Source organism: Bombina bombina, chromosome 1 (genome assembly GCF_027579735.1).
Source record: "Bombina bombina isolate aBomBom1 chromosome 1, aBomBom1.pri, whole genome shotgun sequence".
NCBI lineage: Eukaryota > Metazoa > Chordata > Amphibia > Anura > Bombinatoridae > Bombina > Bombina bombina.
Window position 1 is genome coordinate 66,707,464 of NC_069499.1, and position 24,519 is coordinate 66,731,982.

Genomic DNA, 24,519 nt, shown 5'->3' on the forward strand with positions numbered 1-24,519 from the left:
TTAAATATTGATAGCAAGAGAATGAAGAAAAATTGATAATAGGAGTAAATTAGAAAGTTGCTTAAAATTGCATGCTCTATCTGAATCATTAAAGAAACAATTTGGGTTTAGTATCCCTTTAAGTAGTTAATTTAGGCAGCATCTACAATAGTTTGCTTCCGTTTTTTTTTGCAGAGAGAAAACTTGAATGGTTTAAAATTATAAACTATAAGAAAGTTTGTTTTAAGGTTTAATTTTAAAATCAGGACAATTTGACAATTGATAAAAACACAAATAAACTTGAAACAGAATTTCCAAATAATATACGTTTTTTTCAACTGCATCAGTCTTACTAAAATCAGGTAACTGGTTAAAGTGAGCTTGTGAATCTTTAAAATCTACTTTTTAAATCTCCGTTATGGAGGTGTGAATAAACACGTATACAGAGTTCATGCATGTGTGTAAGGACATTTATAGCAACCTTACAAAACTGTAAACATACTGTTAAAAGGAAATCCATCAAATCTTTGCAAGGGTTTATATAAAAAGTTTCAATGATAACTGGTCAGAAAAGCATCTTATTACGGTTAAATATACAAGAGCTGGACTACAGATAAAATAAAAAATAAGAAAAATAAACTGTATTTAACAGATAAATTGGTTTTAGTTAGAAAAAAAAAAAAACAACAGTATAGCAATCGTCAGATAAAGGTACCCATGCTAAAACTTAAAGGGACAGGAAACCCTAACATTTTCTTTCATGATTTGGATAGAACATACAATTTTAAACCACTTTCCAATTTACTTCAATTATCAAATTTGCTTCATTCTCTTGTTATCCTTTGCTTAAGAAACAGCATTGCACTACTGGCAGCTAGATGAACACATCTAGTCAGCCAATCACAAGAGACAAATGTGTGCAGGCACCAATCAGCAGCTAGCTCCCGCTAGTGTAGGATAGGTGTGTATTCTATTTCAACAAGGGATACCTAGACAATGAAGCACATTTGAAAATAGAAGTGAATTTAAAATTTTCTTAAAATTACACTTTAATAATTTAAATGTTGACTTTCCTATGCCTTTAAGATACTCTTTAAAATAAACCCAGGTAAAATTTTGGTGGCACTATCCTTCAACATGTTCCTCTGCAGCACAGGCACTAAAACAGTAATATTTGCAGTATCCGGCAAAGTGCTTATATATTCATTTGAAATGTGTTAAGGACAAAACAGGCTTCTTTTAGCAGCTTATCAACTATCACAGACTTGATAGTCATCTTCTTGCATCCTCAGATTACCTCCCATTCGTCTTCAAAATCTGAATGGACTAATAAACTGTCATTTTTGGGAATGTTTGAGTAATGGCTGTAGGTTTTTGTGAGACGCTGCAGAAGTTGCCCTGTGGAGCCCACAGCCCAGAGTTCATCCATAGCAGTCACTGAAAACAGAAAACGATGGTTTACAAGGTGAGACTGGTAAGAAATTCAACAGGAGAAACAAGACATCTTTGAAAATGCCCAGTAAACTAGTATGTACCATGTTTAACTGGTCACTAAGAAAAACATATAAGCTCCGACTAGCCTCCTATTATGTTTTTTAGTCAGCCTCTATGTCTAAACCATAAGTAATTTAATTACTAGAATGCATGAAATTCTACCTATATGAATTTTACTGTTTGCTTTTCTCTACAATCAATATAGGTATTTAAACTTTAAGGTACAATGTCTCTAGTCGAGCTATTTTTAGGCTTATGGCCACAACATGCACAACAATTCTTTTTATCTGGCATCTCATACTGCTAATCTACCTAAAAAGCCAATATTAAAGGGACACTGAACCCAAAAATTTTCTTTTGTGATTCAGATAGAGCATGACATTTTAAGCAACTTTCTAATTTACTCCTATTATCAAATTTTCTTTATTCTCTTGATATCTTTATTTGAAATGCAAGAATGTAAGTTTAGATGCCGGCCCATTTTTGGTGAACAACCTAGATAAATTCATCCACCAATCAAAAACTGCTGTCCAGAGTGCTGAACCAAGAAAAAAGCTTAAATGCCTTTTTTTCAAATAAAGATAGCAAGAGAATGAAGAAACATTGATAATAGGAGTAAAATAGAAAGTTGCTTAAAATTGCATGCTCTATCTGAATCACGAAAGAAAAATTTTGGGTTCAGTGTCCCTTTAAACTTGGTTCAGAGAGTGTTCTGCTGAAACTACAGAATGGAAAAATGACCTCATGAGCTCACCAAGAACTTAATGTTATATTACTTCTTCTATCTCCAGCCAATTACTGTAAGACCACAAAGTTATGGGTCCTCCCCTTTACTTGTTGTTATTGGGGAACCTCGGCTGCAGTGAGTAATTTTTTAATGACATTTTCCCAGTTGTAATTTGCAGAAAACTGAATGTTAAGAATTTATATTTTGAAAATAATTATGATACAAGTTTTTAAAGACTAGAAACTGGCACTTTTTAACAAAGCAATATCATGCGTAAATAAAATAAAAATCAATTTCAAGGGTAAAGCACGTTTAAAGGTTGCTTAGTATAAAAATTTGATGCAGTTTTTAAGAAAGCAAGCTATGCTTATACAGGTTTCAGAACCAATATATTTACACACAGAGAAAATATATACTATTGTTCCTCCAAGGAAAGAAAGCTGAGCCAGTTACAGAAAAGAATATCAAGCCTCTTCCAGGCATCTGCTGTGATCTGCACTGATTAGTAACATGGCTGATCATTCTGTGTATTACAAATGGTGAGAGGTAGAAGCGTAGAACAAGATCACATCTAAATGCTTTGCTCTAATACACAGCTTGTCCTTGCAAAACCAGGAAAGACTCTTAATAGTTAATAGCCCAGGAGTGGTTATGATAGTTTTTATGTTACTCTCCTATTCACTAGAGAAGCAGAGGCAAAAAACAAAAAAACAAAATAAAAATACAAAGTGAACTAATGCAGCAAGCAAAGCTTAATGGATGAAAAACAGACCGTGGATATGGATCCTTAATCGAATTACGGGAATCTCCAAACTCTCAGAGGAGAGAAGCAGTACTGTATTTATTGTTCAGAAAAAGGTCCTGCTAACATTTGAGAGTTGGCCACATAAAAAAAAAAAAATTAAAAAAATTAAAGGGGCATAAAAGTAAAAAACATAATTTATGCTTACCTGATAAATTTATTTATCTTGTAGTGTGTTCAGTCCACGGGTCATCCATTACTTATGGGATATATTCTCCTTCCCAACAGGAAGTTGCAAGAGGATCACCCAAGCAGAGCTGCTATATAGCTCCTCCCCTCACATGTCATATCCAGTCATTCGACCGAAACAAGACGAGAAAGGAGAAACTATAAGGTGCAGTGGTGACTGGAGTTATAATTTTAAAATTTAGAACCTGCCTTAAAAAGACAGGGGGGGCCGTGGACTGAACACACTACAAGAGAAATAAATTTATCAGGTAAGCATAAATTATGTTTTCTCTTGTTAAGTGTGTTCAGTCCACGGGTCATCCATTACTTATGGGATACCCATACCAAAGCTAAGTACACGGATGATGGGAGGGACAAGGCAGGAACATTAAACAGAAGGAACCACTGCCTGTAGAACCTTTCTCCCAAAACCAGCCTCCGAAGAAGCGAAAGTGTCAAATTTGTAAAATTTGGAAAAAGTATGAAGTGAAGACCAAGTTGCAGCCTTGCAAATCTGTTCAACAGAGGCCTCATTCTTAAAGGCCCAGGTGGAAGCCACAGCTCTGTCCAGCAGTCTCATAGGCTAAACGTATTATGCTACGAAGCCAAAAAGAGAGAGAGGTAGCCGAAGCCTTTTGACCTCTCCTCTGTCCAGAGTAAACGACAAACAGAGAAGAAGTTTGTCTAAAATCTTTAGTTGCCTGTAAGTAGAACTTCAGAGCATGGACCACGTCTAGATTATGCAAAAGACGTTCCTTCTTTGAAGAAGGATTAGGACATAATGATGGAACAACAATCTCTTGATTGATATTCCTGTTAGAAACAACCTTAGGCAAAAACCCAGGTTTAGTACGCAGTACTACCTTGTCTGAATGAAAGATCAGATAAGGAGAATCACAATGTAAGGCAGATAACTCAGAGACTCTTCGAGCCGAGGAAATAGCCATCAAAAACAAAACTTTCCAAGATAAAAGCTTAATATCAATGGAATGAAGGGGTTCAAACGGAACACCCTGAAGAACTTTAAGAACCAAGTTTAAGCTCCACGGAGGAGCAACAGCTTTAAACACAGGCTTAATTCTAGCCAAAGCCTGACAAAAGGCCTGGACGTCTGGATTCTCTGCCAGACGTTTGTGTAAAAGAATAGACAGAGCTGAAATATGTCCCTTTAGCGAACTAGCGGATAAACCCTTTTCTAAACCCTCTTGTAGAAAAGCCAATATCCTAGGAATCCTAACCTTACTCCATGAGTAACTCTTGGATTCGCACCAATATAAATATTTACGCCATATCTTATGGTAAATTTTTCTGGTCACAGGTTTCCGAGCCTGTATTAAAGTATCAATAACCGAATCCGAAAACCCACGCTTTGATAGAATCAAGCGTTCAATTTCCAGGCAGTCAGCCTCAGAGAAATTAGGTTTGGATGGTTGAAAGGACCCTGAATTAGAAGGTCCTGCCTCAGAGGAAGAGACCATGGTGGACAGGACGACATGTCCACTAGGTCTGCATACCAGGTCCTGCGTGGCCACGCAGGCGCTATCAGAATTACCGATGCCCTCTCCTGTTTGATCCTGGCAATCAGAGGTAGCAACGGAAATGGTGGAAACACATAAGCTATGTTGAAAACCCAAGGGGCTGCTAATGCATCTACCAGCACCGCTCCCGGGTCCCTGGACCTGGATCCGTAACAAGGAAGCTTCGCGTTCTGGCGAGATGCCATGAGATCTAGATCCGGTTTGCCCCAACGACGAATCAGTTGAGCAAATACCTCCGGGTGAAGTTCCCACTCTCCCGGATGAAAAGTCTGGCGACTTAGGAAATCCGCCTCCCAGTTCTCTACGCCCGGGATGTAAATCGCTGACAGGTGGCAAGAGTGAGACTCTGCCCAGCGAATTATCTTCGAGACTTCCAACATCGCTAGGGAACTCCTGGTTCCCCCTTGATGATTGATGTAAGCCACAGTCGTGATATTGTCCGACTGAAATCTGATGAACCTCAGTTTTGCTAACTGAGGCCAAGCTAGAAGAGCATTGAATATTGCTCTTAATTCTAGAATGTTTATTGGAAGGAGTTTCTCCTCCTGAGTCCACGATCCCTGAGCCTTCAGGGAATTCCAGACTGCTCCCCAGCCTAGAAGGCTGGCATCCGTTGTTACAATCGTCCAATCTGGTCTGCGAAAGGTCATTCCTTTGGACAGATGAACCGGTGACAACCACCAGAGAAGAGAATCTCTGGTCTCCTGGTCCAGATTTAGCAAAGGGGACAGATCTGAGTAATCCCCGTTCCATTGACTGAGCATGCATAGTTGCAGCGGTCTGAGATGCAGGCGCGCAAATGGCACTATGTCCATTGCCGCGACCATTAAGCCGATTACCTCCATGCACTGAGCTACTGATGGGCTTGGAACGGAATGAAGGACACGGCAAGCATTGAGAATCTTTGATAACCTGGACTCCGTCAGGTAAATCTTCATTTCTACAGAATCTATAAGAGTCCCTAGAAAAGGAACCCTTGTGAGTGGTAACAGAGAACTCTTTTCCACGTTCACTTTCCACCCATGCGACCTCAGAAATGCTAGAACTATCTCTGTATGAGACTTTGCATTCTGAAAACTTGACGCTTGTATCAGAATGTCGTCTAGGTACGGAGCCACCGCTATGCCTCGTGGTCTTAGTACCACCAGAAGTGAGTCCAGAACCTTCGTAAAAATTCTCGGGGCCGTGGCTAACCCGAAGGGAAGAGCCACAAACTGGTAATGCCTGTCTAGAAAGGCAAACCTTAGGTACCGATAATGATCTTTGTGAATCGGTATATGAAGGTAAGCATCCTTTAAGTCCACTGTGGTCATATATTGACCCTCTTGGATCATGGGTAGGATGGTTCGAATGGTTTCCATCTTGAACGATGGTACCCTTAGGAATTTGTTTAAGATCTTTAAGTCCAAGATTGGTCTGAAGGTTCCCTCTTTTTTGGGAACCACAAATAGATTTGAGTAAAATCCTTGTCCCTGTTCCGATCGCGGAACTGAGTGGATCACCCCCATGATTAAGAGGTCTTGTACACATTGTAGAAATGCCTCTCTCTTTACTAGGTTTGTTGATAACCTCGAAAGATGGAACCTCCCTTGTGGAGGAGAGGTTTTGAAATCCAGAAGGTATCCCTGAGATATAATCTTTAACGTCCAGGGATCCTGAATATCTCTTGCCCAAGCCTGGGCGAAGAGAGAAAGTCTGCCCCCCACTAAATCCGTCTCTGGATAGGGGGCCCTGTCTTCATGCTGTCTTAGGGGCGGGAGTAGGCTTTCTGGCCTGCTTGCCCTTGTTCCATGACTGGTTGCCTTTCCAACCCTGTCTGTAACGAGCAGTAGTTCCTTCCTGTTTTGGAGCGGAGGAAGTCGATGCTGCTCCTGCCTTGAAGTTACGAAAGGCACGAAAATTAGACTGTTTGGCCTTTGGTTTGGCCCTGTCCTGAGGAAGGGCGTGGCCCTTACCTCCCGTAATGTCAGCAATAATTTCCTTCAAGCCGGGCCCGAATAAGGTCTGCCCTTTGAAAGGAATGTTAAGTAGCTTAGACTTGGAAGTTACATCCGCTGACCAGGATTTAAGCCAGAGCACTCTGCGCGCCTGTATGGCGAATCCGGAATTTTTAGCCATAAGTTTGGTTAGATGTACTACGGCATCTGAAACAAACGCATTAGCTTGCTTAAGGGTTCTAACTTTGCTCAAAGCCTCATCCAATGGCTCTGTGCGAATCGCCTCTTCCAGAGACTCAAACCAGAATGCCGCTGCAGCCGTGACAGGCGCAATGCATGCAAGAGGCTGCAATATAAAACCCTGTTGAACAAACATTTTCTTAAGATAACCCTCTAATTTTTTATCCATTGGATCTGAGAAAGCACAGCTATCCTCCGCCGGGATAGTGGTACGCTCGGCTAACGTAGAAACTGCTCCCTCCACCTTAGGGATCGTCTGCTATAAGTCTCGTGTGGTGGCGTCTATAGGGAACATTTTTCTAAATATCGGGGGAGGGGAAAAAGGCACACCAGGTCTATCCCACTCCTTACTAATAATTTCTGTAAGTCTTTTTGGTATAGGAAAGACGTCAGTACACACCAGTACCGCATAGTATCTATCCAACCTACACAATTTCTCTGGAATTGCCACCGTGTCGCAATCATTCAGAGCCGCTAATACCTCCCCTAGTAACACACGGAGGTTCTCAAGCTTAAATTTAAAATTTGAAATTTCTGAATCCGGTCTCCCCGGATCAGAACCGTCACCGACAGAATGAAGCTCACCGTCCTCATGTTCTGCAAATTGTGACGCAGTATCAGACATGGCTCTCGTGTAATCAGCGCGCTCTGTCCTTAACCCAGAGCTATTAGCCATATCATGTAAAGTGATTTGTAAGGGCCTAGATGTACTTGGCGTCTCAATCCTACGCATCTCCCGAGCGGGAGACGCAGGTACTGACACGTGAGGAGAGTTAGGCGGCATAACTTCCCCCTCGTTGTCTGGTGATAGTTTCTTTATCGGTACAGATTGACTTTTATTCAAAGCAATATCAATACAATTGGTACACATCGTTCTATTGGGCTCCACATTGGCTTTTGAACATGATGAACAAACAGTTTCCTCTGAATCAGACATGTTTAAACAGACTTAGCAATGAAACTAGCAAGCTTGGAAATCACTTTCAATAAGTTTACAAGCAATATAAAAAACGCTGCAGCGCTTCAAAAATACAGATATAATTAAACAATTCTTAACAAGAAGTGTATTATTAGCAGAGGATTGCACCCATTAGCAAAAGGATGATTAACCCCTCAATACCCAAAACGGATAAAACGGATATCAATTAAGATTTAACGCTTTTAATCACAGTCAAGCACACTGTCACAGATCTGCTGTGACTGATTACCTCCCTCACAAATGAATTTTGCAGACCCCTGAGCTCTCTAGAGACGTCCTGGATCAAGGAGGAAGAAGCAGGAAGACTGTGCTAGAATTTTAACTGCGCAACAAGGCGCTAAAACAAGGTCCCTCCCACTCCTATCACAACAGTGGGAGCCCTGATATAACGGTTTCCATGCAGAAAAATATGTTAGCCATGTGGAAAAAAATCATGCCCAAAGAGATTTATCACCAAAGTACCTCACAAAAACGAATAACATGCCAGTAAACGTTTTATTAAAAAACAACATTTTCCAATGTCATGCAAAGTTATCACTAAGCCTGCTACCAGTCGCTACCACTGCAGATAAGGCTTAAGTATTATTTCAGTTTTAACAGTATTTTCTCAGTCAAATTCTAGTCCCTAGAAAATAACTCGACTGCGCATACATGTATCAGCCTGATACCAGTTGCCACTACTGCATTTAAGGCTGTACTTACATCATACGGTAACAGCAGTATTTTCTTAGTCAATTCCATTCCCAGAAAATAAAGTACTGCACATACCTCATTTGCGGAGGACCCCGCATGCTATTCCCAGTTTCTGAAGTTACCCCACTCCTCAGAATGTCGAGAACAGCCAGTGGATCTTAGTTACGCCTGCTAAGATCATAGAAAAAAAACGCAGGCAGTTTCTTCTTCCAAATACTGCCTGAGATAGAAAAACAGCACATTCCGTTCCGGTGCCATTTAAAATAACAAACTTTTGATTGAAGAATAGATAAGTAAAAACTCCAGCTCCTCTCGCGACCTCCTTCTTTGTTGAGGGTTGCAAGAGAATGACTGGATATGACATGTGAGGGGAGGAGCTATATAGCAGCTCTGCTTGGGTGATCCTCTTGCAACTTCCTGTTGGGAAGGAGAATATATCCCATAAGTAATGGATGACCAGTGGACTGAACACACTTAACAAGAGAAATTAAATGTTCATGATTCATAACATGCAGTTTTAGTAAATTTTTTTTATTTCTTTTTTAAATAATTTTTATTGAGGTATTAAAAGCATACAAAAACAAAGTCAGATAATAATCATTGCAACACGCCTATAAACATACGGCCAACCTCATACATCTGATACATAGGCATGTCTTAGAGACCTTGAACAATAATATCTCCTCATCAGGGGAGTACACACAAGGTCATGTGCGGTACCTCATTTTATATATAGATATGTTAACTTGGACAAATAAAAAATAACTTAATAAATGTGAATTCTGAGACCTGGTTTTCGTAGAAGGATTCTGAACAGGAAAATGTAGGTCCTTGTGGGTCCACACTATTTAACTTCAGATACTATAGAAAATATCCCTCTATCATTTAAAAAACACTTACCCCCTGAAAGGGATACATGGTAAGGACTACAGTGAGAGGGTATTAAATTAAGTTTCTCCAAATACCTCATATGCTACTATAGGCCTGTGTGAGGCCTCAAATTGCACAAAGATCATGTAAATGGCTAATACCTACACACCACACCGTCTAGATTACTATAGGCCTTTATAGGGCCTCAGATTGCTAATATCTACATATTTAAGAACTTTATAGAAGTGTAAAATATCTCTCTTTTGGCAAGTAGCACCCTCTCCGTAATAAAGGCTATTTGTGGGCCCCACAGCTTCCATGTTTTTATATATTATTTTTCTGCAGTAATATGCACTCAGTAAAAGTCTAGTTCCCAAACCTGTAGGACATACTGTAAGCCCTTATGTTATAGCCTATGCAAATCTTGCAGTGAAAAAAAAAAAAAGTAAAAGCTGAGCTTAGCAAACAGAGAACGTGTTCAGGTAGACAGACCAGAGCATACATGTCAACCCATAAGAATATCCAGGAAAATCAGGGAATCCCCCTAACTGTGGTAAAATGTACCCCCTTTAAGTAGTAGCGGCCACTTATGGACCACAGGCAATCAATATAAGGAAGGGGTAAGTGCTATGGGATACCCTACATGAGTGCTATGGTACATATCTCAACACACCATCAGAGTTGCTATATACCTTCATAGGGCCTCAAGTTACTAAAGTCTACACAATTAAGGTCTTTGTAGGACAAAGTATGTCTCTCTAGGCAAATAGCACCCTCTATGTGATAAAGCTATTTGTGGGACCCACAGTTGCCACATTGCTACTGTTTTTATATATTAGTTTTGCACAACAATGTGCACACAAGGAAAGTATAGTTCACATACCTGTAGGACATATTAGCAGAGCTTAGCAAATACAGAAACATGTTAATATAAACAGACAGAAAATATTGCCAGAGCATACATGGTAACATATAAGAAAACTTTCTCTAAAAGTCGTAGGGCTAACATCTAAAAGGTACTAAATTACAGGTATCTATTGCAAAGTATTCAGAATGTGCTGTGATGGGATCATATATAAGGTTAAATATCTTTGCCTCAAATCAACATACATGTAGCGTAATATACATTTCAGAAGTCACAAGTACTTAGAAAACCTTGTTCAAGTTAGGTATAAGATAGGGAATATAATACCCTGCCAATTGCAATCTGAGTGACCGATATAGCCCAAACATTTAATATGAAATGCTAACCGATTATATACATATTTTGCAGCTATGTTCGGCTCGACAAGAGCCTATACTCCCACATATATAAATATAAAAAAGACACTTTAGAGAGGCATGCAAATTGAACCCAGACTTTTCAAAAGAAAACAGAAACCAAACTAGTCCTGAATAAAGGAGTCCATCGATATAAATGATGGCCCCCTGGACCTCTGTTTCGAATATTGTAATTGTCATTTAAGTGTCCCGGTCCCAAACTCCAAAAGGTGCACAGTCAAAAAGAAATGAAATACTAAATCAGACCCGGGGGTCTAGGGACCACCTTTATACTTAAAATGTCACCCAACACCGACTCTTATATGGGTACAGGAGTCCTGAGTACCTTCTGATTGCTTGGCGGTCCTCTGCAGATCTAAGTCCGTGGCTGAGTCCATATAGTTAGCCGCCTGTAGTTCATGCCAGGCCACACATCCGGGAGCCGGCCGCTCTCCCCACCAGCAACACCAGTTCAGCGGTCATTACCAAAATAGATGCCAGCGGTTTCCACTGTGTCCCATACTCTAACGAAGGACCCTCTGTCTCCGCTCGTCTCCTTCTCAGGAATCCGTGTTTCCCGGTACTGCAGGGCCATCAGTCCGCACACGTCTGCCAAATTCTTTCCAGCGTTTTCGACTTCCCGCTGTTTAGTTTCAGATGCAGCGTGTTTAGTGAGAAAATCCCCATTCCCCATTGGGGTCTCGCTTATCGTGTCTTCTGCCTTATCAGACCCAATATGTACCTCTTCAATATGCTGGGCTCCTGCTATTGCCATAAGGCGGTCAAATCTGTTGTGTATCTGCTGATCATATTCAGCAAATAAAGCTTGTATCCTGGTATATAATGCTTCTTCTTCCATAATCAAGGAAAGTTCTATAAATAAGACAAAGAAAGAAGGCGCCACAATAGTGCAGAGTCAACGATGTCAGGTTATATCCCCACTCCAAATGCCCGTACTTACAGGAATCAAAGCACTAGAGTAGTGCTACAAACGCCTTCTGCGCTCTCACAGTCGCCCAGCAAACTGCTCCAAGTACAGAGGAGTTTGCGGTTTCTTTAGTTTTACAGTCCTACATAATGGTCGTCACAGAAAAGAGCTGACCCAGAGGAGCTGTGCTGATATACTTGGAGCAGTTTGCTGGGCGACTGTGAGAGCCCAGAAGGCGTTTGTAGCACTACTCTAGTGCTTTGATTCCTGTAAGTACGGGCATTTGGAGTGGGGATATAACCTGACATCTTTGACCCTGCACTATTGTGGCGTCTTCTTTCTTCGTCTTATCTTTGAAACTGCAGGAGCGTATTCCAACTACTTCCAGAAGAAGCAGCTTGCCACAGATCACATCACATTTGAATTGTGACATCTTTATTTCTCTCTGCTTGTGAGATAGCAGTACAACCTGAAGCCAAGACACATCATTGAACGCATAAGTGCTTCATTGCATATTTGAACTGATTATGTATACACATTATCATCACTGTCCATGACATTATCATTTGTGTTTGAGGTTATATGGAACACTAGTGGATAATATCTTTTATACTCTGTTTTATATATACACCATATATAGGTGATATATATATATACACATGTTACATATTTTCAAGGTCACATATTAAGACTTGAGCATTGATATTGGAGTTTATAGGAATACCAGTGATAGCTCCTTTTTTGTCTGTGCACTGAATTTATATTTACATATACCCTAAATAGGTCACACTACCATACACTGTTGTATTTCATTTGTATACCACTAGGAACTTTTGACTAATTCACTAGGCGCATCCAATTCAACATTTTTTGTGTTATAAAGGAAAGTTCTATGCCTAGAGTGCTGGCTTACTCTGATATCCAAAAATATACAAGTTGAAGAGAGTGAATGGTGCCGATATTCACTCAGACCCCGGTTGTTGAAGGCTTTCCCACACTGGGCCGCCAAAACCTGCAACTGTCGGTCTGGGGAGCTCAGTATCATACAAATATTTATTGTCTCATGTCCAGCAGACTGTCAGCTATCACCTCCGCTAAAGTATCTTGCTGGATGGCTTCCATAGCTTGAGATACACGGCGGAATGTATATCCCTATCCCAGAGCTCCCAGAATAGCTGCCATCATGGGCCGTAGCCCGGACACGCCACAGTTTTAGTAATTTTTAAAATGCAAAACCCTTAAAATTGCAATCATAAATTAACATTATGATTACTAAGAGAAATAAGCAAATTTCAACTATCGTGCACATTGTAATCCTCCCCCCTCCAACTGCAGTCTCCTTCATGACTGACTGGATGAGGAAAGATACCCCATGATGGGATAACACTGTGGTGATGATCACAAGAAACAGCAACTCCCCTGCTCATGCAGGGAAATTCAGGTAAATCTGCAATTGTTGGGAGGAAGGGTTTTGAAAAAGCCCATCTCAGCCCTCAGAACACTTACAGGGACATGGGACTCCTATTTCCCCACACTGTTTGTTCTAGAGGGACCCATTTGAAAGGGTACATGGAACAACATTAGGGAGGTATGGAATTCCCTATGCTGCCCCCCCCCCCCACAATACATAGACAAACCTTAGACCCCTTATTTGAAAGCAGCAATCCTCATATTTTAAATAAGTGGTCCTGTATCCATCTAGATGATTGTCATAACAATTAAAAAAACCTCTAAGGAATTCCAAGATGGCCACAAACTTGTAAAGCTCTGTGGATGTTGCTAACTTTTATGACGGGTAGTGGCTATTATTGCTTCCATCTATATCTCCCTTAGCAACACGTGCCCAGGAACTTTCCTTGATCAAGTTATACCATCCCTTGGCCAGCAAGAAGGTGGTTAGATTTATTGAAGCTGCTTAGTTCTGTGACAAAACCTTATGCTCCCACTTTGTACATAGTTATGCACAAAGAGGCAGGAAAAGTAATAAGAGCCAACAAAATAGAAGCAAGGAAAAAAAACAACCCAGAAAACAAACAAACAAACAAACAAACAAACAAACAGGGTGGGGTCACTTGTGATCTCACCACCATGAAAGAAATGAATTTATCAGGTAAGCATAAATTATGTTTTCTTTCATACAGGTAGTAAGAGTCTATGATTGATTACTCCTGGGAACTAATAGACTGTAGAGTCCACGAGTAATGACAGAAAAGGTGGAATCTAAGAAGCATTTTTTTTCACTGAGAAACTAACTCCCCAACCCTAATAGAACCTGAAGAAAAGGCCATAAATAATAACCATCGGGCAAAAATAAATCAACCTGAGACAACTGCCCGAAGGACATCCTATCAAAGGCAGCCTCAGAAGAAGCAAGAACATTAAACTGGTAGAAAAAAAATATGCAAAGAAAACCAAATAGCTGACTAGAAAAATTTGGGCCACTGGTAAAACATTCTATTTGGCAACTAGTCTAAAAAAAAAAAAGGAAAGAAAGCAATCTAGGTGGAGGCTGACCTGCCTCCAAGAAAACTATATGAATCAAAAGCTTCAAACAATAAGCAAAAAGAAACAGCAGGAATTTTCTGAACTTTTTTTTTTTTTTGAACCATCAAAAGGAACAAAGTTTGCCTTAAAACTTAAGTAGTGTCAACATACCACAAAGCTCTAACAGGATCCAAAACATGAAAAGACCACTCTGAATAATAAAGTAGTAACAACATCTTAACTTAAATAGAAAGAAAACATAACCTTATCCTAAAGAAAAAAGATGAACACAATAAAGGGTAGAAAACTCTTGTAACAGATAAAATATCTAAATCATTTGTGTCCTCTAGCTTGGGAATTGCTTCCCAACAGTAATTGATGATGCCGTGGACTCACCATATTTTAGGAAAGAAAACAAAATTTATGCTTACCTGATAAATTTCTTTCTTTCCGGATATGGTGAGTCCACGGCATCATCAATTACTGTTGGGAATATAACTCCTGGCCAGCGGGAGGAGGCAAAGAGCACCACAGTCAAACTGTCAAGTATCACTTCCCTTCCCACAAACCCTAGTCATTTGCCCTAAGGTAAATGGAGAAAAAAGAAGAAACACAAGGTGTAGAGGTGCCTGAGGTTTTAGTTAAATAAACTGTCTTAAAATAAAGGGTGGGGCCGTGGACTCACCATATCCGGAAAGAAAGAAATTTATCAAGACAGGGAAGGCACCACTGCTTGAAGAACCTTTCTCCCAAAGGCGGCCTCAGCTGAGGCAAAAGTATCAAACTTGTAAAACTTTGAAAAAGTGTGAAGAGAGGACCAAGTTGCAGCCTTGCAAATCTGTTCCACAGAAGCTTCATTTTTGAATGCCCAAGAGGAAGCAACAGCCCTCGTGGAATGAGCCGTAACTCTCTCTGGAGGTTGCTGTCCAGCAGTCTCTTATGCAAATCGGATGATACTCTTCAGCCAAAAAGAAAGGGAAGTAGCCGTAGCTTTCTGACCCTTACGGTTTCCTGAAAAAAACACAAGCAAAGAGGAAGACTGACGAAAATCTTTAGTCGCCTGTAGGTAATACTTTAAAGCAACCATGTCCAAATTGTGCAAAAGTCGTTCCTTCTGAGAAGAAGGATTAGGACACAAGGAAGGAACAACAATCTCCTGATTAATGTTCCTGTCAGAAACAACCTTAGGAAGAAATCCTAACCTAGTACGCAAAACAACCTTATCCGAATGGAAGATAAGGTAAGGAGATTCACACTGCAAAGCCGAAAGTTCCGAGAAACTTTGGGCAGAGGAAATGGCAACAAGAAATAAAACCGTCCAAGATAACAACTTAACATCTAAAGAATGCATAGGCTCAAATGGAGGCCGTTGGAGAACATTAAGAACTAAATTCAGACTCCATGGAGGAGTAACCGGCTTTAACACAGGCCTTCAAAGAATTTGCCGTTAACCCTTTTTCCAATCCTTCTTGGAGAACAGACAAAATCCTAGGAATCCTAATTCTACTCCATGAGTAACCTTTGAATTCACACCAGTATAGATATTTATGCCATATCTTATAATAAATCCTTCTAGTCACAGGTTTATGAGCTTGGATCATGGTCTCAATGACCGAATCAGAAAAACCCTGCTTACAGAATTAAACGTTCAATCTCCAAGCAGTCCGCTTCAGAGAAACTAGATTTGGATGAAGGAAGGGTCCTTGAATAAGAAGGTCCTTTCTCAGCGGAAGACTCCAAGGTGGTTGAGATGACATGTCCACCAGATCTGCATACCAAATCCTGCTTGGCCAGGCCGGTGCAATGAGGATCACCTATGCCTTCTCCTGTTTGATTCGAGCAATCACCTGAGGAAGAAGCGCAAATGGAGGAAACAGGTAGGCTAGACTGAAGGTCCAAGGAACCGCCAAGGCATCTATTATCTCCGCCTAGGGATCCCTGGACCTCGATCCGTATCTCGGGAGCTTGGCATTCTGACGCAATGCCATGAGATCTAATTCCGGCTGCCCCCACTTGTGGATCATGCTGGAAAAAACCTCCGGATGGAGTTCCGACAGACAACAAGAGTGAGTCTCCGCCCACTGGATACCTCTCTCATCGCTAAGGAACTCCTTGTTCCTCCCTGATGATTGATGTAAGCTACCAACGTTATGTTGTCCGACTGGAACCTGAAGAACTGGACTGAAGCTAACTGAGGCCAAGTCAGAAGAGCATTGAAGATCGCTCTCAGCTCCAGAATGTTTATGGGAAGAACAGACTCTGTCCGAGACCAAACTCCCTGAGCCTTTAGAGAGCCCCAGACTGCTCCCCACCCCAGAAGACTGGCGCCTGTTGTCACAATCACCCAAGATGGACTGCGAAAGCAGGTTCCCTGGGAGAGATGATCCAGAGTCAACCACCATTGAAGAGAATCCCTCGTCTCCTGCTCCAGTAGTATTTGAGGAGACAAATTGGTATAATCTCTGTTCCATTGCCTGAGCATGCTTAACTGCAGGAGGTCTGAGATGGAACTAAGCAAACGGAATGATGTCCATTGCCGCCACCATCAGCCCGACTACCTCCATTCACTGAGCCACTGATGGCCGAGGAGTGGACTGAAGGACTCGGCAAGTATCTATAATCTTTGATTTCCTGACTTCTGTCAGAAAGATCTTCATTGACAGAATCTATTACGGTTCCCAGGAAAGTTACCCTTGTACTTGGGATAAGAGAGCTCTTTTGTAAATTTACCTACCACCCGTGAGATTGAAGGAAAGACAATACCATGCTCGTTTGGGATTCTGCTAGATGGAAGGACTGTGCCTGGACTAGAATGTCATCCAGATAGGGTGCCACAGCAATGCCTCGAGAACGAAGAACCGCTAACAGAGATCCCAGAACTTTTGTGAACACTCTGGGAGCAGTGGCAAGACCAAAAGGAAGAGCCACAAACTGAAAATGTTAGTCCAGAAATGCGAACCGTAGGAACTTGTGATGGTTCTTGTGAATGGGAACATGCAAGTGCGCGTCCTTTAAGTCCACTGTTGTCATAAATTGACCGTCCTGGATCAAAGGAAGAATGGAACGTATAGTTTCCATCTTGAAGGACGGTATCCTGAGGAACTTGTTTAGACTCTTGAGGTCTAAAATTGGCCTGAAAGTTCCCTCCTTTTTTGGAACCACGAATAGGTTGGAGTAAAATCCCTGACGCTGTTCCCGTAAGGGAACGGGAGCAATTACTCCCAGATCGGAGAGGTCTCTTACACAATGTAAGAACGCCTCTCTTTTTGTCTGTTCTGCAGACAATCTTGAAAGTAGGAACCTTCCCCTGGGAGGAAAACTTTTGAAATCCAACTTGTATCCCATGGACACAATTTCTAATGCCCAGGAATCCCGAATCCAGGCTTGAACAAAGGAAAGTCTGCCCTCTACCAGATCTGGTCCCTGATTGTGGGGCATGACCTTCATGCTGACTTGGATTCAACGGCAGGCTGTTTTCCCTTATGCCAAGGCTGGCTGGATCTCCACGCAGGCTTGGGTTGATCCTGTTCGACAATGGAAGATGAGGAACTTCCCCTGAAATTACGAAAGGAACGAAAATTACTCTGGCGGCCCTTCGTCTTATATCTCTTAACCTGAGGGAGAAAATTACCATTACCTCCGAAGATGTCATAAATATTTTCCGATAGACCAGGGCCAAATAAGGTCTTTCCCTTATATGGAATAGCCAAAAGTTTGGACTTAGAAGAGACATCCGCAGACCAAGGCTTCAGCCATAAGGCTCTGTGGGCCAAAATAGAAAAACCTGATATCTTAGCTCCCAGTTTGATAATTTGAAGGGAAGCGTCTGTGATAAAGGAATTAGCTAACTTGAGAGCCTGTATCCTATCTTGAATCTCATCCAATGATGTCTCCGTTCTGATAGCATCAGACAGGGTATCATACCAATATGCAGCCGCACTGGTGACGGTAGCAATGCACACGGCAGGTTGCCATTGTAGACCCTGGTGTACGTAAATCTTTTTGAGCAGGCCCACTAATTTCTTGTCCATAGGATCTTTCAAAGCACAACTATCCTCTATGGGGATAGTAGTTCTCTTGGCTAAAGTGGAAATAGCCTCTTCCACCTTAGGTACGGTTTGCCAAGTTTGCTTGATAGAGTCGGTTATGGGAAACATCTTCTTGAAAATAGGAGATGGAGAAAAAGGAATACCCGGTTTCTCCCACTCCTTAGCAATAATCTCAGAAGCTGCAATATCCAACTAGTATTGAACTAGTTAATTTGCCTATATAATATTTGATGAGTGTTGCTGAGTGTGTTAACAGCATTAAAACTGAAATTCAAAGCTGTGATTAACTTAGCAGTGCTTTAGCTCTAAATTTGTAGCAAGGCTGCTACAAATTTAAAGCAGGCTAATGAGACCACAACTAATATAATCTCTTATGGGAGGAAAAGGTATGGCACAGAATATCCTCCAAGAGATATATATTAGGTAAGAAAAACAAAGAAAACGTTTAACAGCTGTTTGTATATTTAAATAAATTATAAATAGGGTAATTGTTAAGAGGAAAATTCCTGAGAGCTGCACAGAATGTAATGTAATGAGCAGAAGTTTACAAACAGTAACAGAGATTGAGCTTCCAGACAACCATATCAAAATAGTTTTATAAGTCGTACTGGTCCCAGACAGATGAGTGATAGGTGAAGAGCTGAGAGAAAGCAGGGTGGATGGCCATTCACTGCTTAATTTGTGGAAGTGAAATCCTGAGGAGTCAGCTGGAGAAAATTGGTGTGATGCCAGACAGCAGGCTGCAATCCAGACACAGGTTCAGGAGTAAAGAAAACTGCTCAGTATTACAGGTGAGTTGATCTTACAAGAACAATCAGAGTATAGTATTAGTCACAACAAAAGTGTGAAACTAAAGGCTAATTATAAGAGACAAGGGAAATCCCCTAGGCATCCTGCAAATAATCAAGCAATGACTGAAAGAATATTCTTGGTTTAAGTAGGCAATATAGGAGGAGTTTGATTTAAAGGCACAGATGCATATAGCAATATGACAGAAGCTCGGTCAGGAACCGGAAAAACATCAGACGAGGAGGGAACCTCAAAATATCTGTTCAACTAACTGGATTTCTTAGGGACAACCACAACCGTGGAGTCGCTATCATCTAAAGTAGCTAAAACCTCCTTAAGCAATAGACTGAGGTTTTCCAGTTTAAATCTAAAAGATCCCACCTTGGTCTCAGTGAGAGGAAGTGCCCCCTCAGAATCTGAAATCTCTCCGTCAGATGCTACCACAGCTTCTTCCTCCTCAGGCATCTGAGAGGAAGACTCAGAAACCGTAACAATTGCATCAGAAACCTCGCTTACTGAATGACTTGTCTTTCTCTTACGTTTACCCTGCAACATGGGAAAAGCAGATAGCGCATCAGAAATGGTAGAAGACATGAGAGATGCGATGTCTTTTAAAGTAACTCCAGTGGTAGTTACAGAGGAGACGCAGGGCACTGCTTGCGAGGGTGGTAACACTTGGAGCGCTTGAGGAGAAAGTTGCGGCATACAATGTTCATCATTAGAATCCTGAACAACATCCCCCTTAGAAGAAGTTGGCTCAGAAAAAAATCTTATTTTTAAAACTTATAGTCCTCTCAATTGGTGGTTCCACAAAAGTATTGCCACACAAAGAGCAAGGAACATTTTGCAAAGTCCCTTGATCCATACAAAAACTATAATAAATATAATATAATAAAAAATGTAATGTTCAAAAAAACGATACTGTGCCTTTAAATTTCAAAAGCGCAACTTTTTTTTCTGTGCACTGCAATTCAATCAAAAACAAATGGAACTAACCCCCCAGTCACCTCCACAACTCAGCAGCCCAGCTGAGGCACCTACCTTACTCCAGGACGACCAGGAAGTTCCCCCAGCGCAACGGAAGACCTGGCAAGATGCCCAGAACCGACTGAAGCAGTCTGGTCCTAGGAACGCATGCAAATAGTAACAAACATGCGTTCCTAGCAATCACAGATATAGACCGGAGCCTCCTCTCTTGCTGCCTAAACTGACTTCCTCTTAAGTCGCAAGAAGAGTAAATCATTTCAGAACTTTTTCCACCTTTAATGTGACCTATAAACTGTACAACTCAATTGAAAAACAAACTGAAATCTTTTAGGTAAAGGGAAATAAAAATAAAAAACTAAAATAATATGGTTGCATAAGTGCTCAGAATTAAGCAATCACATTCAAAATCATGTTAAATAGGAGTCAGTACACACCTTTCATCATCAAAAGTGCCTCTGATTAACCCCAAATAAAGTTCAGCTGTTCTAGAAGGTCTTTCCTGACATTTTGTTAGTCGCATCCTACAGCAAAAGCCATGGTCCGCAGAGAGCGTCTAAAGCATCAGAGGGATCTCATTGTTAAAAGGTATCAGTCAGAAGGGTACAAAGAATTTCCAAGGCATTAGATATACCATGGAACACAGTGAAGACAGTCATCAAGTGAAGAAAATATGGTGCAACAGTGACATTACCAAGAACTGGATGTCCCTCCAAAATTGATGAAAACACGAGAAGAAAACTGGTCTGGGTGGCTACTAAGAGGCCTACAGCAACAATAATGGAGCTGCAGGAATATCTGGCAAATACTGGCTGTGTGGTACATGTGACAACAATCACCCGTATTCTTCATATGTCTGGGCTATGGGGTAGAGTGGCAAGACGGAAGCCTTTTCTTACAAAAAAAAAAAACATCCAAGCCCGGCTAAATTTTGCAAAAACACATCTGAAGTTTCCCAAAAGCATGTTGCAAAAGGTGTATATATCCTTGGACATTAAAAATGCAATTGTAACAAAGCCAGGGTAGCGTCCCAATATGAAACAGTGAATAGTTCCAAAAAGTGAGTTTTCCTGTAATGTTCACAGGAACAAGAACAGAGTACCTCTGAATGATTGCAGAAATTGCACCTTAAATCAAACATGAGTGGCCAAATAGAGCCTCCACAAAATCCCATATACTTCTTCCAATCAAGGCTTCATTTGTGTGCTGCTCTCATTTACACTGAGCGCTTCCTCTCAGCAATATATGGGCACTCATGTACTACAATAGAATCCAAAGTAAAGTTATATGACTGCATCCATGCAAAGAAGACAACCCACATGTGAAGAAGGCTGAAGATGTAGGAACTTTGCAAGCTTGCAAGGGAATATCAATGAAAGGGAGTTAAAACATCTTCAAATATACCGCTCAGCTCCTAAGCTGTCACACGCAGGGTATGTACAGTATATCTAGATAAAAAAGGGGACCACCAAACAGCTGGTCTGGAAATACATTCTACCTGTATTTTTTATATCCACATTCTGACTTTATCAAAGTAAATCTATTTGTAAAGTCGAACATTCTTATTAGATATATTAATAGCTTATACATCTTTACAAAGCTCTCAACACCCACTCATTTGATTATCTCTGTTTCATCTATATCCATTTATTTCACTAGTTAGTTTATCTATTTCTGTATAGCTTGATTAAAAGTCCAATAAAAGAAATGTTGGTTAAACCTATTCCATTTAACTTCACTTTAATAATAAGCTTTCTAAGAGCTCTGTGAGCAAATTTAGTGGTTGTTTTCATGTTTAAAATGATTTAATAGTGGTTTTGAAAACATTACAACATATCTAATGTTAATCTTGCATCTTATACAGGCTCTATAAGATGCTAACAATGGTTAAAACATGCAGGTCACTCACCTGTTAACCAAGTCACATTTCCTGGGATTTTCTTCCAATAGTCACCAGCTGCATTCTTTTCTGTAATACCATATCGTCTCGCTATATCACCATTCGGACAACGTGCCCAGACTGTTCTTGCACTAACAGCTAACTGACATGCTTGCAAACCTACATGGTGGCATAAAAAATGATTAAAAAAGCATACTCTGTATATATTAAAAAAAAAAAATATGCTTACCTGACCAATTCCTTTTTTTTATGGATTTTAGAGTCCACAAGCCAATACTCCTGGGATTCAAATTATTGCCACAAGGAGAAGGCAACAATTCTCAAAACTCCAAGGGCATTTAATCCCTCCCACCGCTCTGGTATGCTACTCTTGCATATAACCAAGAAAGAAGAAGTAGAAAGGTGGGAAGGGACAAAGCAAGGTAAATTAAGTGCAAACTAGAACTTTAGCTAGAAAAATATAATTCCATAAAACTAAAAAATGTGCAGGTCTCGTGGACTCTCACTACCATGAAAGAAATAATTAAGTAAGCATAATTTGTTCTTTCTTTCTTCCATAAGGTGGTGATAGTCCACAAGCCATTACTCCTGGGAACTTATACCCAAACTGAGAGTCCACAAGTAATTTGGGTGGGATAGAACATTGTTAGAAAGGCAGGAAGCAAATTTCCAAACACTGCTGCATAGATGACTTTCCTACCAAAAGCTGCTTAAAGGGCCATAATACCCAAATGTTTAAACACTTGAAAGTGATGCAGTATAGCTGTAAAAAGCCGACTAGAAAATATCACCTGAACATCTCTATGTAAAAAAGAAAGATATTTTACCTCAAAAGTTCCTCAGTAGCCACCTCCCATTGTAAATAATTTCTAAGCAGCATATTAGTGTGTCTGTCCTGGGACAGCTTAGGGGTTGAGCCTCGTGCACTCTCATGTTATTTCCCTATTCAGTTTAAAGGAAGTTTACAATGAAATCTCATGAGAGTTAAGTCAAATCTCATGAGATCACAGTAAAAGAGTTCATGACCTCAGCACTGCTGATGCTGATTGGCTGCTGTTCATTTCTTTATTTTTTTTTACTTGCAGCTGGGAGCAGCTGAGTATAACTTTTTACACAGAACTTACTCTGCTGAGCTGAGGAGATGGCTGTAATGCATTTTGGTGGAGACTTTCCTGCCTCTAAGTAAGCCGTGTGAATCAAGAATTCTAGACAAGAAGCTAAAGTAACGGCTGTGGCCTTCTGGCCTTTGCGTAGTGTGGAGAAATGAACAAATTAGAGGATTGTCTAAAATCCTTCGTAGCCTGTAAATAGAACTTTAAAGCTCTCACTACATCCAAATTATGTAGTAAATTCTGCAGATTAGAACGAGAAGGAACTAGAATTTCTCTATTGATGCCATCAGAAGACACCACGTTTGGTAAAAAGTTGAGTTTAGTCTGTAACACCTCCTTATCAAAATGGAAAACCAGATAAGGAGGCTTGAAAGAAAGAGCACACAATTCAGAAACTGTTCTGGTAGAAGAAATTGCTAAAAGAAACAAGATCTTCCAAAACTGCAGCTGAGTGCTTAAAGGGACATTATACACTCATTTTTTCTTTGCATAAATGTTTTGTAGATGATCTATTTATATAGCCCATAAAGTTTTTTTTTTAAATGTATAGTTTTGCTTATTATTAAATAACAATGCTCTGATTTTCAGACTCCTAACCAAGCCCCAAAGTTTTGTCAGAATACCGTCAGCTACCTTCTCCAGCTTGTTCCTGTTTGTGTAAAAGGGTATTTTTATATGCAAAAGAAGGGGGAGCGGGGGTGTCTTATTTCCCACTTGCAGTGGGCTTTCCAGCTACCTTTTCAACTGAGTTAAACTGAGAGCTTCTAAGTAAGTTTTTAAACAGTTTTATACTGGATTTTTAAATCAGTATCTGTGCATCTTATTCTTTATAGTAGTGTCTATTACATGCAGTTATATGAAAACGAGTGTATACTGTCCCTTTAAAGAAATTGGTTTAATGACTGGTTTTAACCTAACTAAAGTTTGAACAAAACTTTGAATGTCAGGAAGTTTAGCAATTGTCTTGTGGTATGAAACCGAAAATCTGACCCTTTAAAGAGCTAGCAGATAACCTTTTAGCTAAACCTTCTTGTAAAAATGTAATAACTCTAATAATCCCGAAAGAATGGCAATTAAAACCTTGTTCGTTACAAAAGAAAAACAAATTACGCTTACCAGATAATTTCATTTCCTTCTGTAAAAGGAGAGGCCACGGCATCATTCCTTACGGTTGGGAATACTGAACCTGGCCACCAGGAGGAGGCAGACACCCAGCCAAAGGCTTAAATACTTCTCCCACTTCCCCCATTCCCCAGTCATTCTGCAGAGGGAACATGGAACAGTAGGAGAAATATCAGGGTATAAATGGTGCCAGAAGAAAAATATAATTTAGAGGGCCGCCCATCGGAGAACACAGGCGGGGGCCGTGGACTCTCCTTATACAGAAGGAAATTAAATTATCTGGTAAGAATAATTTATGTTTTCCTTCCTAATATAAGGAGAGTCCACGGCATCATTCCCTACTGTAGGGAAACTTATACCCAAGCTCTAGAGGACACTGAATAACGGGAAGGACAAAAAGAGGCAGACCCTAATCTGAGGGCACCATAGCCTGCAAAACCTCTCCCGAAGGCTGCTTCAGCTGA

General features: G+C 40.5%; 1 protein-coding gene across 1 annotated transcript in view; it reads right to left on the reverse strand.

Annotated features, from left to right (window-relative positions):
- Nucleotides 1–216: 216 nt before the first annotated feature.
- The window catches only part of TECPR2 (tectonin beta-propeller repeat containing 2), a 608,030-nt gene continuing 583,727 nt past the window's right edge, over nucleotides 217–24,519 (reverse strand). Inside the window, exons 19-20 of the mRNA XM_053707105.1 lie at nucleotides 21,831–21,980; nucleotides 217–1,416 (exon numbers count right to left, since the gene is read on the reverse strand). Coding sequence (XP_053563080.1) covers nucleotides 1,268–1,416; nucleotides 21,831–21,980 — 299 coding nt within the window. The 3' untranslated portion in view covers nucleotides 217–1,267. The remainder of the gene's footprint in view (nucleotides 1,417–21,830; nucleotides 21,981–24,519) is intronic.